The sequence below is a fragment of the Anolis carolinensis genome, chromosome 1 (genome assembly GCF_035594765.1).
Source record: "Anolis carolinensis isolate JA03-04 chromosome 1, rAnoCar3.1.pri, whole genome shotgun sequence".
NCBI classification, from domain to species: domain Eukaryota; kingdom Metazoa; phylum Chordata; class Lepidosauria; order Squamata; family Dactyloidae; genus Anolis; species Anolis carolinensis.
In genome coordinates this window covers 58,251,664-58,268,755 of record NC_085841.1, presented here as the reverse complement: position 1 = coordinate 58,268,755, position 17,092 = coordinate 58,251,664, and the positions used below count along the sequence as shown (strand labels likewise).

At 39.8% G+C, this 17,092-nt stretch overlaps 1 protein-coding gene across 2 annotated transcripts in view; it reads left to right on the top strand.

Moving 5' to 3' along the window:
• fmn2 (formin 2) overlaps positions 1-17,092 on the top strand; it is a 242,202-nt gene that overhangs the window by 209 nt on the left and 224,901 nt on the right. Inside the window, exons 1-2 of one of the 2 annotated variants that reach the window (XM_062975120.1) lie at positions 92-880; positions 5,675-7,650. In XM_062975120.1, the coding sequence (XP_062831190.1) occupies positions 5,709-7,650 (1,942 nt within the window). In that variant the 5' untranslated portion in view covers positions 92-880; positions 5,675-5,708. Of the gene's footprint in view, positions 1-91; positions 881-5,674; positions 7,651-17,092 lie in introns of those variants that run through there. The other variant, XM_062975121.1, reaches the window with a different exon arrangement.

Sequence of the window (17,092 nt, the reverse complement as noted above, 5' to 3'; positions counted from 1 at the left end):
ATAAGTAATTTTGTGCAATGTGTTCTCTCCAGGTGTTGATGAATTGCAACTTCTATTACCTCTCATCTATGCTTGCTGGGATACTGGGGGTGAATGTACACTGGAGAATTAATGCAGTTTGATGCCACTTTAACTCTCTTAGCTCAATGTTATAGAATCTTGGGATTTGTAGTTTGGTGAGGAAGCAGCACTTTAGGGCAGAGGAAGCTAAAAACCTTGTAACACTACAATTCCCAGGATTCCATAGGACAGAGCTGTGGTAGTTAAAGCAGTGATAAACTGAATTAATTCTACAGTGTATGCGTACCCTGGGAGTTATGAGTCCAACAATATCTGAAAGGCCACACATACTACTAATTCTGAAGAGGTCCTCATAAAAACAGACAAGTTAAGGACATTTGTACCATCCACTAAAATTAGCCTTCCATTATTGTTTTCTTCTAAAGTGCCAAACAGAATCCTCTACAGCTGTAGAACAGAACAGTGCAAAAGAAACTATTTTTACTTTGAAGTTTCCCCCCTATTTTTTCCTTTCAAGGACACAAATCTCCCTTCTCTTTCAACTGGTTATCTCTAACCTACATGGTCCCAGGGAATTTTGTGTTATTTCCTTTACAACCCAAGACATGCTATCATTGTTTTGCTACTCTCTCCAAGGATTTCCCAAGCCCTGCATAGTGTCCCTCCAGTGAACCTTAGGTTTCTTCCAGGAAATGCAAGTTTAGGTAAATGCAATGAAAATGCCCAGCCTCTTTCTGAATATACTACAAGAACACCTATGCAGTGCAAACCGATGAGGACAAAAGGGAAGGTATGGAGACTTTTACTTGAATCTTCATGGATGTGCTTGGAAACACATGGATACCTGTGATATATTTATGTAAGTTTGGTTTTTATACCTTTTCTCTACTCGTTTGCAGCTCTGTTTTATTTGTGTATTTAAATGTATTTAATTCAAATAAATAAATTGAAATTTAAATGTTTATGCCCCCCCCCCTATGTATAGAGATCTCAGGGAAGGCAGAAAGAACAACATTAAACAGTTATGAAATAAATTAATTCAACAAGATCAGTAAGGTACAAAAAGCCATAGACCAGGAGGTCAGAGTCAAGACTTGGTTTCCTGGCCCCACATTTTGTGATGAACAGTGAAGTTAGAGGATGAGGAGTTTCTGAATCTGTATATTATTGGGTTGCTGTGAGTTTTCCAGTGTGTATGGCCATGTTCCAGAAGCATTCTTTCCTGACGCTTTGCCTGCATCTATGGCAGGCATCCTGAGAGGTAATAAGGTATGTTGGAAACTAGGTAAGTGGGGTTTATATATCTGTGGAATGTTCAGTGTGGGAGAAAGAACTCTTATCTGTTTAAGGCAGGTGTGAATGTTGCAATTGGCCACCTTGATTAGCATTGAATAGCCTTTCAGCTTCAAAGTCTGGCTGCTTACTGCCTTGGGGAATCCTTTGTTGGGAGCTGTTAGCTGGTCCTGATTGATTCATGTCTGTAATTCTTCTGTTTTCTGAGTGGTGTTCTTTATTTACTGTCCTGATTGTAAATTTTTTAATACTGATAGCCAGATTTTGTTGATTTTTCATGGTTTCCTCCTTTCTATTGAAATTTTCCACATGCTTGTAGATTTCAATGGCCTCTCTGGGTAGTCTGACATGGTTGTTGTTAGAGTGATCCAGCATTTCTGATTTCTCAAATAATATGCTGTGTCCAGGTTGGTTCATCAAGTGCTCTGCTATGGCTGACTTCTCTGGTTGGATTAGTCTGCAGTTCCTTTCATGTTCCTTGATTCGTGTTTGGGCATAGTTTGTAGGTTGTGTTTCTCCATCAGTTTCCCTAAACTGATTGAGGTTCCCCTGATGTATGGTATCCTCTGGGTGGATCTTTGTCTTTACTCTTGTGGCTTGTTCTTGGCCTTGTAGCTATTTTGATGTTTGTGGTGGAGTATCCGTTGACCTGTAGAGCCCAGTTTAGGTGGTATTATATTTTAAACTTTGGAAAATTGTGGTATATTAGCTTAAAATTTTGGAGACATGTGCAAACACCCACCACACTTAAAAAAATAATCCTAAACATTCTGCAGGCGCATGTGATTTCTGCTTTTCTATTTTGCTTGTGAAATACTGTCTCAAGAGTTTGGATCAGACGTCTATCATGAAACCAAATCTTTTTGAGCTTAACCCACACCCCAAGTTTAGTTAGTTGTGAAAAGAAGGAATCTCAGATGCTAATGAAAATGCGTAGAGGGCTGCAGGTAGTGTTCTCTTTTGTCCTGTGTTGACTTGTTAAATTAATCTTGAACAGTGTCATTCCCATTCACTAGGGCTAGCCTTGAAAATGTTGTTTAAAATAGCTCTCATGTAGACACTTCAGCGTTGTTGTTCCAACTGGCATGAGACATATGGGGGTATAATTCTTTTGAAATGTAATATCTGCGTACTACAGTAAATACATACATCGTTGTCCTTAGTCATACATCATATATATGTTCATTCCAGGTCTTTGAAACAAGTAGATGAATTTATCTGCGGTAGCTGTTTGAACAGTTCGGTAACTCTTCCTCCAATGAAACGTAATGAGTTGATTAGTTGATCAGTAGCACTCACTAATGTTGTTCAGATATAACTAGTTAAATTTATTTAGTTGTGTGTTAAAAAAAATCCCCAATGAGGCTTTGAAAGTAAGTTTGATAGTTGAAGAACACACTGTAATAATAATAATAATAATAATAATAATAATAATAATAATAATAATACTGCTCTATCTCCCCTAAGGGAATATTAATATGCTGCAGTAAATAACAGTTTTTCCTCATTATGCACGGCACAGGAGGCATTCAAAATAGGAGAATTTTAGAAGAGCATTAAATAGCCTTTCAGCTTCAAGGTCTGGCTGTTTCTTGCCTGGGGGGAATACTTTGTTGGGAGATGTTAGCTGGCCCTGATTGATTCATGTCTAGATTTCCCCTGTTTTCTGAATGTTGTTCTTTATTCACTGTTCTGATATTAGTGTTTTTTAAATACTGGCAGCCAGATTTTGTTCATTTTCATGGTTTCCTCCTTTCTGTTCTGGATTTCAGTGGCCTCCCTGGGTAGTCTGACATGGAAGCTGTTAAAGTGGTCCAGTATTTCTGTGTTCTCAAATAATAAACTATGTCCAAGTTGGTTCATCAAGTGCTCTGCTATGGGAAACAGGAATTCCAGACATGAATCAATCAGGGTCAGCTAACACCTCCCAACAAAGGATTCCCCCAGGCAGTAAACATCCAGACCTTGAAACTGAAAGTCTAATTAATGTTAATCAATAATAATAATACAGTAGAGTCTCACTTATCCAACACTCACTTATCCAACGTTCTGGATTATCCAACACATTTTTGTAGTCAATGTTTTCAATACATCATGATATTTTGGTGCTAAATTCGTAAATACAGTAATTACTACATAGCATTACTGCATATTGAACTACTTTTTCTGTCAAATTTGTTGTATAACATGATGTTTTGGTGCTTAATTTGTAAAATCATAACCTAATTGATGTTTAATAGACTTTTCCTTAATCCCTCCTTATTATCCAACATATTTGCTTATCCAACGTTCTGCCGGCCCATTATGTTGGATAAGTGAGACTTTACTGTAATAACTTTATAGGGTTGTTGTGTGTTTTCTGGGCTGTATGGCCATGTTCCAGAAGTATTCTCTCCTGACGTTTCGCCCACATCTATGGCAGGCATCCTCACAACCTCTGAGGATGCCTGCCATAGATGTGGGTGAAATGTCAGGAGATAATACTTCTGGAACATGGCCATACAGCCCGGAAAATTCACAGCAACCCAAAGACAAAGTAGTTTGCTAGGGGACAAGAATTGCAACCAACTGTGTCATTTAAAAAAAAAAGATTGCTAATCATTTTATTAACAAGTTAATTCACAGTAACAGAAGCTATTAAATTTCACATGTCTCAATATTAACCGTAACAAATTATTGGAACAAACAATTTTTCTTCCTGTTTCTTCTCTTTTCCCTTCCTCCCATTACTTCTCTTTCTACCAGCAGCTAAAGAACTTTTTATATACACAGGCTCTTGGCCCTTAACCTGCTGTGGTTGAATGGGAGGTTTTATACTTTTATCCTATTCAATGCATTAATGTGTTTTGACTTGCTTTAAACTGTTTTATTTTATAACAATTGGCCCTGCCTAGCCACAAATTCTGCATGCAAAGATTCTGCCATAAACAACTTGCATTTTAAAAAAATTCCAAAAGCAAACTTTAATGTAATGGACATTATTTTACTAAACAATTGCATATAATGAGAATGGATTATTATCAGTTCCCATGGATCTTGATATCCCTGTGGAGTCCTGGAAACAAACCTTCGTGAGCCTCTATATTTTAACAAAATTGCTTATCTGTTTTTTTTTAATGTATCATGTGGATCTTAGATATGTTTTGTTCTAATTTGTTATAAGTAGCTTTATATCCCATACCAGCAGAAAAGCAGGATACAAAATAATAAATGAATGAAATAAATGTTAAGGAATCACTCATTTTGTTTTGTGCATTTTGATACATATTTTATGGAGGTGTGTTTTAATATGTGTGTTTTACAAAGTGTTTTAAAATGATTATGTGTTTGTTTATGTTTTAGTAATGCTGTAACCTTCCTCAAGCAGTGAGGAGAGGCAGGCAAGAAATAAAATTATTATTATTATTATCATCATTATTATACCTAAAATTTCAAGATCTGGTTTCTTATCAGTACTGCCAGTGAATTCAATAAATATTTTGTATATGTAAGTTGGAAGTGATCTGTGAATTCAGTGCAGTATATTTTTTCAGTAAATAGAACACATCTTTCTTATCCATTTTTAATTATCTGGGGTTTTTTCTCTCTCCTGATAATGATATACAGTATCTGGTATAGGCTGCTGTTAGGGTCATGGAACAGATGGGACTTGGGGCTGATTTGCAATAGCTGACCGTACACTCCTCTTGTGTCTTACATACATTACTTTTAAAATGGCAATCCCATGATCATAAAACTGTAAGGCTGATGTGTGTGTCTTACAGTAAGGATTAGTTTATATAAACCACTACCAGGAAGAGAAGCAATTATACCTAATGAGCCATACAATATGTTAAAAGTAATTGTTACAGAACGTATAGATATGACCTGAAGCATAACTTGTTTTAGATCTGCAGTTTCTTCGTGATAGTGTAATTCTTTATACCAGAGAGAGAAGGGGGAGGAAACAATCTATGTGAGCTGAATATTGATGAACTTTATCCCTTTGAGGATTACCATTATTTGTATCCTCTTGGCATACAGATGGCTTATTTCTGAATGGTCATGTAGAACTATACATTGAATAATCTGCAGTATTGTTAGCTATTAAAATTGGAAGGAATTGTTGTGTTAATGTTTTATTTAAAAATGTAAAAGTTTGTGAGAGAATTTAGAAAACAGAACACTGTCTAAATTTTGAATGCATAGTACTTGTACGTGTATAACATTTTAGTAAAATGTGAATTAAAGCAACATTTTTAACCAAAGGTTTAAAATATTACTTTTTTCATAGAACAGCCAGAAAGTTATTGAGAAACCTGAGGTTTAATTCCCCCTTTCTTTTTCTTCCTTTCTTCTCCTCCCCAACATAAAATTCCAGGAAGTTAAACTTTTGAAGTCTTGAAATTTAAGACATGCAACGACAAACTGATCCACCCCCAGTAACAATGCAGGGGATTCAGACAGTGGAGGAAAAAAATCCTGTTGTCAAGGCATCCTTAGTCACATCAACCGAAGGGAGCCCAGAGTGTAGCAGCAGACTCTGTCGGAAGAGGCAACGCTGCCACGAGCCACCATTGGAAGGAGCTGTCTGCATCTCTCGGTGCTCTACTGAGCATGTCCCAGAGGAGCTCTGTGCCAGCAGCACATTATGCAAAAAAGCAGCTCGAGCAGCTGAGAACGAGGCAGAACAAGCCTTTGCTCCACTTGCATCACCGCTGCTTGAAAACAAACCTGGATTACCCGAAAGGTCTCTGCTGCCAGGCCAGCTGAATGAAACGGAAAGGCATGACTTGATTTCTGATGCTGCACCACTGCAAAGCAATATGGGGAATCAAGATGGGAAGCTGAAGAAGAATGCAGGTGATGCACACGATGGAGGTGAGGATGCTTCGGGGCCCAGGGATGCGGATGGCACAAAGAAGGGAGCAGGGAGCAAAAAGGGACTGGGGAAGCATAGCAAAGGGAATGAATCGGGTAAAAAGAAGGGCAAGTCAGAGTCCCGAGGCTCTGTGTTTTCCAATCTGCGGATCAGAAAGAATCTCTCCAAAGCAAAGGATGGAAACAGTAGCTCCAGAGAGGATGTTTTAGAAAGCCAGGCCTCACAAACAGGCGAGCTAGACAGCGCTCATTCAATCCTCACCAAAACTCCTGATATTAGCATTTCTGCAGATGAGGGGGGTCTCTCAGACACAGATGTGGAACATTTTGAACATACAAATGAAACTCGCCCAGCTGCAGCCGAGCCGCAGGATGGACAAAGGACCAGCTCCGGCTCCGATACGGATATATACAGTTTCCATTCAGCCACAGAACAAGAAGATTTGCTTTCTGATATCCAGCAGGCTATTAGACTGCAACTGCAGCAGCAGCAGGGGGCAATTAACAGTGGAACTGAGCAGCATGGCACCAAAACAATGGGCCTACACATGGCTAATTCTCAAGCAGCCCCCTTCGATTTTGAAAGGTTTCTTTCATTAAGCAGCGACAAAGACAGCAGTCCAGAAATGGAACAGCCTGTCTCAGCTAAATCGGAAATTACAGACTATATCCCTGCAAGCGATATCGAAAGTGGAGTGAAAGAGGTGACAAATGGGATTGGACATTCCTGCAGTAGTGTATTTGATGTGCAAGAAGAACATGGGCAGTTGCCGGAAGAGGAAAGGCAACCTGCCAGCGAACAAAAAGCTGCAGCAACAGAAAATGGAACTCTGCTAGGCAGATCAGTGTTTAATTTCCCATCACCAATTGGGGAATCAGAAACTGAAGTGTCGGCTTTTGAATTTTCAGGTTCAGAAAGGGAAGAAGAGGATATTGCTAACACAAGCCACAACCAAGTTGAAGGTGCCAAAGAAAGGAAAAGGAGTATATCAGCTAGCAGGGAGGCCTTAGATGATGGTTTTTCCGCTACAATAAAAAATGGAACTCTGTCCTCCAATGATGTCTCAAGTAGTCCCATGCATAGTTCTAAAGGTTTAAAGCCCTTTCCTCCCATTAACCCATGCTATATCAAAACCACCACTAGGCAGTTGAGTTCTCCAAATCACTCGCCCTGTCTGTCCCCATCCCAAAGTCCACTCTTTAAAAGGAGACGTGAGTCCACTCAGAGGAAAGAAAATGTGCCAACCAAGAAGCAGAGGGCGTCCAGTTTGGCTGGCCCATTTAGCCGATCAGCAGACTGGACAGATGAGGTTTTCAATCATCGAGGTGATGTAGCTCAAAAGTCAGGCTCTGCAGATTTCTTGGAGTACAGACGGAGTAGAGATGGCTTCCAGGGAGAGAGAGTGCCTTTGAATCACTTGAGAAAGTCCTCTGGGACTCCAGCTTCCACTGACACCTTCCCCAATGTTTTTACAGGTGAGTGCCATTTGTAAATAAACATTATATGTTGGCTCATATGCCAGGAGTAATCTGTTCATACAGAACTAATAATACATTATTTCTGTTTTAGAATATATTAAAAACCCAAACACTGCAGCTATATCAGTGGAAATTAATGTATGACAAAGCATTTGTTTAGATCTCTCCTAAGTGAAGTATATTCACTATATTCATTAGGCAACTAATATGGTGTGTAATAATAGTGTGTTGTGTGGATAACATTCAAAGTGCTTTACATACTCATCTTTGCAACAGGGTGCCTTGATGAAAGCTAATGATCTGACTAAGGCAGGCATGGGCAAACTTGGGCCCTCCAGGTATTTTGGTCTTCAACTCCCACAATTCCTAACATCTGACCGGCTGTTAGGAATTGTGGGGGTTGAAGCCCAAAACACCTGGAGGGCCAAAGTTTGCCCATGCTTGGACTAAGGCTTCCCAATGAATGAATCTAGACCAGCCAAACTGAAGGGCAACATTTTGTTCACTGGACAGATTTCTTATATATAACTTTTATTGACACATTTCTGTTTCCTAACATTTTGTGTCTTACTCATTTTCTTTACATTAACATTGAAAGGTCAGATTGTTTCCATTCTTGAAAACATAAACTTGGAATAACAATGGGTGGGAAGGCAAATCTTTGCAGTGGACCAGCTGCATGGCATTGTGACTAGATTGCAGGCCCCTTCTCCATGCAAATATCTACTGAAACCTTACATTGTCTCAGTATTGATTGCTTTATTCTGATGCTTAAAACCATTTTATGAAGTTAGTGTTGATGTACCAGGCAAGGAAATGAATCGAGATGCCTTTTTGCTTTGCTCCGAATACTTTTCAGTTCTGACCACTGTAATGATCTCTTGTGATGCTCCATTCAAACCCAGAAGCACTTGAGAGAGAGAAAAGGCAGGCCAACATTTCACTCATATCTGGCACACTTTTAAGAAAGGTTTACTGGCTAGTAGGTTGCACAAATAGTTTGTTATTTGCACATTAACTCTTACTATTGACGCTGTCCAGCTAAATCCTATGGGGACTTCCCTCTACTGCTCCCAAAATGATTCTGCCACAGGTCCCCAAGGCCTTGATGTAGCCTCAAAAATCCATTATAGGAGTCCAGAGGTTTTTGGAGAAATGGGAGTAAGCACAACAGCTGCCTGGCCTATCAAATCTGTGTTCAGCAGCATTGTAGGATCTTACTTTTGTAAAAGTGGTAACTGTCAGCTAGGGCAAGCTCCCTGAAGCAATCCCAGATGTTTAACCATGCTACATGCTGACACCGAGACTTCTGAGTTGATATTTACTGTGCCTCAGCTTCCCAGTCAATTGCCATCTGGTAGCTAAACATTGGCAACATATAATCTAGAATTCCATACATGTAAAAGCATGTCTTAGGATGCATCTGCTCTGTAGAATGAATGCAGTTTGACACTACTTTAACTATCATGGCTCAATACTGTGGGATTTTGGGAGTTGTAGTTTTACAAAGTATCTTACCCTTTCTGTTGAAGAGTGCTGGTGCCTCACCGAACTATAAAACCCAGAATTTCATAGCAGTAAACCATGTCAGTGAAAGTGGTGTCAAACTACATTCATTTGACACTGTAGATTTAATTTAGAGAAAGAGCTGAGCAACCATCTTGCCTTCCAGATATTCTTCAGTTTTAGTCAGCATAGTCAAAGGTGAAGGATTATGACATTAGCAATTTTAGCTCATAGCTAAAACCGTCTGGAAGAACTTTGTAGCCCAAACAGATGCACTGTATGCCAAAATAGAGATTATTTTAGCACCTGCATCCTTTTCCTTCCTTAACCAGGCAAATGGTTTTTCTAATATTCCACTTCTTCCATCTTGCACAAAAGAGTTTTGCATATGACCTGGGCCATCAATTGGCACAAGTGCATGAAAACAATTCAGCTTTGACATGGTTCTTCACTAAATTTGTGTGTCAGGGAATGTTTTTTCATTTGAGAAGATGTTCTGTTCTTCTTCATTTAGTCACATTGACTCTAGCTGTTCTGAAGACATATTAGAGAATAATGATCTGCAGAATGCAATGATCAGAGTTTCAGATGGAACTGCTTTACAAAGTTTTGTTTAATTCACACCAATATGTTTTTCTGAAACTACTGACATTAAAAAGATGATTGGATTGTAGGAATGGAAAGAGAATTTGTATATGTTCATCTCCTTGATGCAAAAGGGTGCCTTTATAATTGAAGACCCTCTGTTCAAAATACAACAGTATTTTGGGGAAAGAGGTTGCACAAAAATATTGTTTTATGTGTGAAAGGTAATATGTTTTTGCAAAAATAGTGTATCATTCATAAAAACAGTTTTTGCACTAGAAGACTTTTTTTGATGGAAATGTTTTGCAAAATAACCATTTGACTTTTTCAATCATGCAAATGAATACGAACAATTTTTATTTCTATTTTATAACAAATGCTAATGGGAAGATCATCAATCAGAAGCAGAGATCTTGTTTAACATGTGTGGGTCATAAACTTTCACTGGTGTATTTAGATCAGCGGTTCTCAACCTGTGGATCCCCAGGTGTTTTGGCCTACAACTCCCAGAAATTCCAGCGAGTTTACCAACTCTTAGGATTTCTGGGAGTTGAAGGCCAAAACATCTGTGGACCCACAGATTGAGAACCACTGATTTAGATGGAGGAAACGGCTACAAGTGGACTGATGTTTTGAGTAATTGGTAAAAGGCATAGGATGGGAGAGGGAGTTGTGTCCCTGCACCATTGTATGCTGGACTTGCATAAGGCTGTGTAAAAGGGTATTGGATATGGATACTTCTTACACAAATCTCTGAATGATACATTTGTGACCAGACAATGTTTATATCATGTTGCTTTGAAGTCAAGTGCAATATTTGAGTTTTGTTTTGTTTTCATATATAGTATGATCTATATCCACAGGTTTCATTTATTAATATCTGACATAATATGGTTTCTCTAGGTATTTTCAGTGTTCTTCAATGTGACTCTATGGTATTCTTGGAAATTCACTATATTGAAGTTCTCCATTTCAATAGAGTTCACTATCATCTGTGGTTTTGTGTTGTCATGTGATGTCCCCTGTGGATACAGGGACTGTACTATGTTGTTTAGTGTGTAACTACTATTTGTAGAGATAAATACATTTATTATTTTTATATTGTTTTACATTAGTTTTATATTGAATTTTGAAAACTAATGGGGTGGTTGTTCAAAATTAAAGTATGGAGTGCTCTATAAAATCCTTTGCTTTAATCTATTTGGAAATCCTAGCTGAGTCAAATTATTAGGATGCTATTATTCTAACTGTAGGTGTTGTAGGCTGTATTTCCAAGAAAAGAACTGGCAAAGCTTGCTCTGAGGATATTTTATTCAAGAAAAAATCTTTACAAAGTTGACCTAAATCAACAGGCTATTTGAAGATATATAAATCACATATAATATTAACCATTAGTTATTAGTGGAAGTTGGTAAACAGAAAACATTTTCAGCCCCAGTTGGTCAGAGCAACTTTATTAACCCATTTACAAAAATGATTTGGATCCTGATAGAACTCACTTTCTTCGTTAGAATGAGTACTCTCTTCCCTGCTTTCCTATTCAGCTGAATAGCTGGGCAATGGAAGAATCATGTGGATGGGATACAGACAAGCCATGAGTGGGACTACCTTTGTATTCTTTGTCTGAGGTTTGTTATTTTCACTTTGTTTGAAATGTTGGAGGTACAAATGGAAACTTAATCTAGACCAGAACACCTCTGCTCCTGGCCAATCAGAAGGCAGATCAGGGAACAGGGATGCAGCTTGTGCTGGATGGGATCTGACTCTCCCTGAATACAATTTGGGTGGCCACCTGGATTCAGTGTTGAACCTGGAGACCCAGGTATCTGCGGTGCCCAGAAGGGCCTGTGCACATTTAAAGCTTGTGTGCCAACTATGCCTGTTCCTTGAGATGCTGGATCTGGTCATAGTGGTATAACCCTTAGTTGCATCCTGTTTGGATTACGTTAATGCTCTCTACATGGGTCTGCCATTTAAGAGTTCAGAAACTTTAGCTGGTCCAAATAGCTGCGACCAGGTTGCTAACTGGCGTTGGATACAGGGAGCAGACAACCCCCCCCCCCCATTGCAGCTGCTTCACAGGCTGCCAGTTTGTTTCTGGGCAGAATCCAAAGTGCTGGTTATAACCTTTAAAACCTATATGGTTCAGGTCCAACCTATGTGGCTCATCACATCTCTCTGTACGAATTTGCCTGGGCCCTGAGATCCCCAGGAGAGACCCTTCTCTTGGTCCACCTCCATTGCATGCTCAGTTGATGGAAATGAGGGAGTAGGCCTTTTTTCTCGGTGGCTGCCCTTCAACTCTGAAACTCCCAGAATGGCCACATCCTTGCTATTCTTCCAGCATCAAGCTAAAACCTTTTTATTCAGGCAGGTTTTTAAAGATGGAAGTCATTAAGATCAAGTCAGGGGTGCTGTCAGACCCTAGGCAGTGGAGCACCAAGAACCAATCACGGAGGCCAATAACTATCTAATATCTTTATTAAAGAAGTATATAAGAATAATAAAAACAAGTAGAAAATATAGTCCAGAAGCAGACCTTTCAAATGAGGCCAAATATAGTCCAGAAATAGTTTGTCCAATAAATGATATTAGAGTTCAAAGATAAAATCCAATACCGAAACACACACTATTGCCAGGCAATAGTGTGGGGAAATGTCCAGAGTCTTTCAAGGTGCAAGGTAATTCCACAAGGAGGCTGGAAACAAGGCTTGAATCTAGGAATCAGGATCCGTAGCTAGGAACGAGGCAAGGCAATCCAAAACTTGATTTTAAGAACAAAATCTGTGGCTAGGAGCAAGCAAGGCAATTCTTGGAGGCTTGGATAGACGAGGCAAGGAAACTGGATTTGCGGACTCAGCGAAGTCCACACTAGGCTGGAAACATGAATTCACTCCTGGAGCTGCTCTGTTGTCTCCGCAACAAACCAACCGTGCCAGGCACCTTTAACGGGGTCTCGTTTTCCCGCCAAACAGGTGTTCAGCGTCCTCTTTCCCTAGAGAACAGGGAACGAAACCTAACTTTGCAGATGTGAGACTCCCTGGATTTTCCCAGGGGAAACATGGCTAATCAGTGTCTTGTTTGGCAGCAATTCTCAAACTCCTGCGAACCCGCTCTTTAACTCCCCTGTCTGCAGTAAAGGAATGTCTCCTAGCAAAGGGAGGTGAGAGCTGTTCAAGGTCGGTTTTAATTGGCTCTTGGGCAAGAACATCAACATCAGGCATCTTGAAGGAGTCCGGCTGTTGTTGATCCGGAGAAAACCCCATGTTTTCATCCTCATCTGCCACAGTGACACTAGGAACGGGACTACAAGGCCCATGAGGCATCACAGGTGCTGTGGTTTTAGGTATGAATAGGCTTTTAATCAGTTTGAATTGAATTCCATGTTAAAGTTTGTATATTTTTAGGTTTTAATTGTATTATACTGGTTTTTTTGTGAACAACTTTGAGTCTCTTTTTTAGAGAGAAAAAGTGGGGTCTAAATAATAATAATAATCATCATCATCATCATCATCATCATATAATGTGTAAGAAGTATTTGGAATTTGGAATTATTTGGAATTAGAACAAAAATGCAGCTCCTTTTAATGGAAATCATTGATATGGGCTGCATCCTAGAATTCATCGAAATCAACTGCTTTCATTGTGTGAAATGGTTAACAGAATTTTGGACAGGTATGTGTGTAATGGGATCTAGATAGACGTGTATCACTCAGCTTTATTCAAACGTAAAGGTCAGGTGAAGATGTTCAGGTGTTTGCCAGAATATGTGACAGCTAAAAGTGGTACAGAGGTGGGTCTGTGCACATAAGCCCCATCCCACATCATCCTTCCTGGCCTTAGTATGCTGAACAGCATGTTCTGAAAGGATGTTCTTTTTGGATTTGCTTGAATATGAGCAGAAGACCTGATTAGGCAACAGAGTAAAGCATTTCGTTTGTGTTCAAGTATATACTAGAAGGGTATTAAAATCAACCTGTTCAGCATGGGGAGATTTGGGGAAAATAAGAACACATGGGTGGGTTGAATAAGCCTGGCCACTATCTGTTACCCATGTATAACCTGCCTTAAGTTTCAGTTTGGGAGGAAAGGGGGAATATGAATAAAGATAATATGATAATATGATAGCCCTCAAACAAACTAAGGTTTGTTTCTCAGCCCAGTGTTCCTTGTAGGCAGAGACAAAGATAAGGTAATTCTAAGTACCTGTAGAGAAATGTTATACATTTGGTTTGTGCCTTTAAGGATGCTGAGTACTACTTGTAGCTAAGTACTACTGATTAAGTAGCTGTCATTGTATAACCGTATTTCAAAATGACGTTCCATATTGCAATAAGATTCACTTACCACAAAACAATCACATTAAAATTACAGAAACTGCTTTGGAATCCATGGTGGGCTGCCAAAAATAAATGTGTACTCCTACTGTTCATTCAAATCACACAAGAGAGCACATGAATCTGGGTATTATGGCTGAAGTCATCACAACAAATCTCATGCTATTTATATTTTATTACACTTTGAATTGCAGATTCACAATTTTAATATTTAGAAGGAAAGAATTTTTTTATTTTAAAAAGTGCATAACTTTATGTCAGCAGTTCCTATATTGCACCATCAGAGGAATGTCGTGTTAGTGTTCTGCAATAAATGAATAGAATAAATGAAGCCTCCATCCACAGAAAAGGCTGCCTGCTGAGTCTCTCATTTGCACTGGCCTTGTTTCCTTTCAATCAGCATCTCCTGAGAACAAGCAATTCTACTTTCCCTTTCTTCGTCCTTTTCTATTTTTTTTCTTTTTGTGGCATTAGCTGCAACTGAATGATTCCATTGCTCCTGATGAAGAGAGATAGAAGAATACCCCAGATGTTTGCAAGGGTTAAATTCATTGCTGGTTTTCAAGCCAAATGGGGGATAGGGAATGCCTCAGCTGTGAGAGGAGTCTGGGAACCATTTCATTTATTGATCCTTTTCCTCATCCTTACAAAGTGAATTGGATTGAAATGACTAGCAACTTTGTTCACATGTATTTCTCTCTCTCTTTCTCTCTGTGTGCATAGGAGGCCAGAGTATGACTATCTCCTTTATATAAGATTGGTTGTTCTCACATTAAAGGCTTTGAGCTTTCCAGTTGTGGTGCTAACCATTATGTGCTGCATTTTAAAAAGCTTTCTAAATCCCCACTAGCTTTTGTTATGATAAAATCGTAGAACATATATATAGAAACACATCTGCCCTTTCCTGAGTGCTTCTCTTTAGCTTCTTCCCTTCCCTTAAAGATGTTGTTTCGCCTCAAGTGTTTTTTTCTCATAGACTATTGTAGTCATGAATGAAGCAGGTTTTCTTTTGTAGCAGAGCCTCCCTTGCTGTGAATAGTTGTCACTTTTTGCTTGCCTATGTTTTTGTATTTTGGGGTCTGGTTATGTGTTTTTAATGTATGTACAAATTGTCACATTGTAGTATCTACTGAAATCATCTGGTGTTTGCATAAATATGATTTGAATATGCTTGGAATCAAAAGTTATTTTTTGGATTTTGGAATACATACACATACATAATGAGGTATCTTAGAGATGAATCATAAGTTAATAAATGAAATTCATTTATGTTTCATGTAACCTTTATAAATATAACCTGGTAATTATATATACAATATTTGTGTGCAATGAACTATCAGAAAGTAAAGGTATTATTAATTCAGTGACCTGTGTAGTTGATTTTGGAGTGTTTTGGGTTTTAAACTGTATAACTAAAAATATTCTATATTATTCATTCTTTGGTGAACTTAAAAGTAAAGTGGCGGGATGGTGATTTTTTTCTTAGAGTAGACTTTTGTGATGCCGAAAAAAATTAATAAACAGTATTGTGATGTTGATGCTGATCAGATATCAATAGAGAGTATAAGGAACCTAGGAAATAAATTATACTGGGTACAAACTATACTCTGTCTAAACCAGTGGTTCCCAAACTTATTTGGCCTGCCGCCCCCTTTCCAGAAAAAATATGACTCAGTGCTCCCTGGAAAGGGGGCGTGGCTTAGAGGGGTGGGTGTGGCTCCTGCTCAAGAGGTCGGGGCCAAGCCTCTCCCCTAGTCCAAGTTGCAGGGCTGGGAGGGGGAGGGGGAGGTGGGCGGGGTCACAAATGGGCGGCCAGGACTGGGATGGGTGGAGTTACGAGCTCTGAGGCAGGGCTGAGCTTCTATCCCTGTCCTGTGGTGCCTGCCAGGACACGGGGCGGGGCTAGAGGAGGGGGCAGGGCCTCTTCCCAAGTGTCTGACGGGGCTGAACCTCTATAACCCACCCCCATGTTCTAACAAGTGCCTCAGGGGAGGTATACAGAGGCTCAGCCCTGTCTCGCGCTCTTGGGAAGAGGCCCCGCCCCACCCCAGCTCTGCCCTTTAGTCCCAAAAAGCCTCTCAGGAGAGGTATAGATGTTCAGCCCTGTCTCGGGCTCTTGGAAGGAGGCCCCACCCCCTTCCCTAGCTCTGCCTTCTGTGTCCCAACAAGCACCTCAGGAGATGTATAGATTCTCAGCCCTGTCTCGGCTCTTGGGAAGCCACACCCACTCCTCTAGCTCCGCCCCCTGTGTGTCCTAATAGGTGCCTCAGGGGCTCAGCCCTGTCTCTGGCACTTGGGAAGAGGCCACGCCCCTCCCCTGGCCCCGCCCACATGTCCTAATAGGTGCCATCACCGCCCCCTGGATCGCTCCAGCGCCCACCAGGGGGGGGGGTAGCACCCACTTTGGGAATCACTGGTCTAAACCATTGCTTTCTATTTACTTCTTAACTGGGTACCTGTGTTCTTTCACATTACCTTCCTAACAATTTTCATTCCAGACATTGAGTCTGGAACTATCCTGAGCAGGATGGTTGATAAGGAATGAGATCGTTGAGGTCTTCCATTCATAAGGTTGTCATAAGTCAAATCAACGAAACAGTAAACATCATCAGCTAGCCATTAATCCACCCCCCTTGCTTTACAGCAACAAAATGTTGAAGCCCAGAATACACAGCCTATAAATTTGCTTAGACCAATAGTAGATATGCTGTATGCCGAATGTATGCAATTGTTTGTTGGAATCCTCCCGAGTCCTTTCAGGGAGATAGGGTGGAAGAGAAAGTTTATTATTATTATTACTACTACTACTACTACTACTACTACTGATAGCCATGCTCACTGATTATAAGTCAGAAGTCTGGTTAATAGCTACAGAGGGTCAGTGATGGTTTTGGAAGTTGGATACATTTGGCTGGGAGAACAGAAGAATGAGAGGAGATATAGTAACCATCTTCAAATATTTGAAAGGATATCATATAGAAGATGGAGTGAACTTGTATTATTCTGTTCCA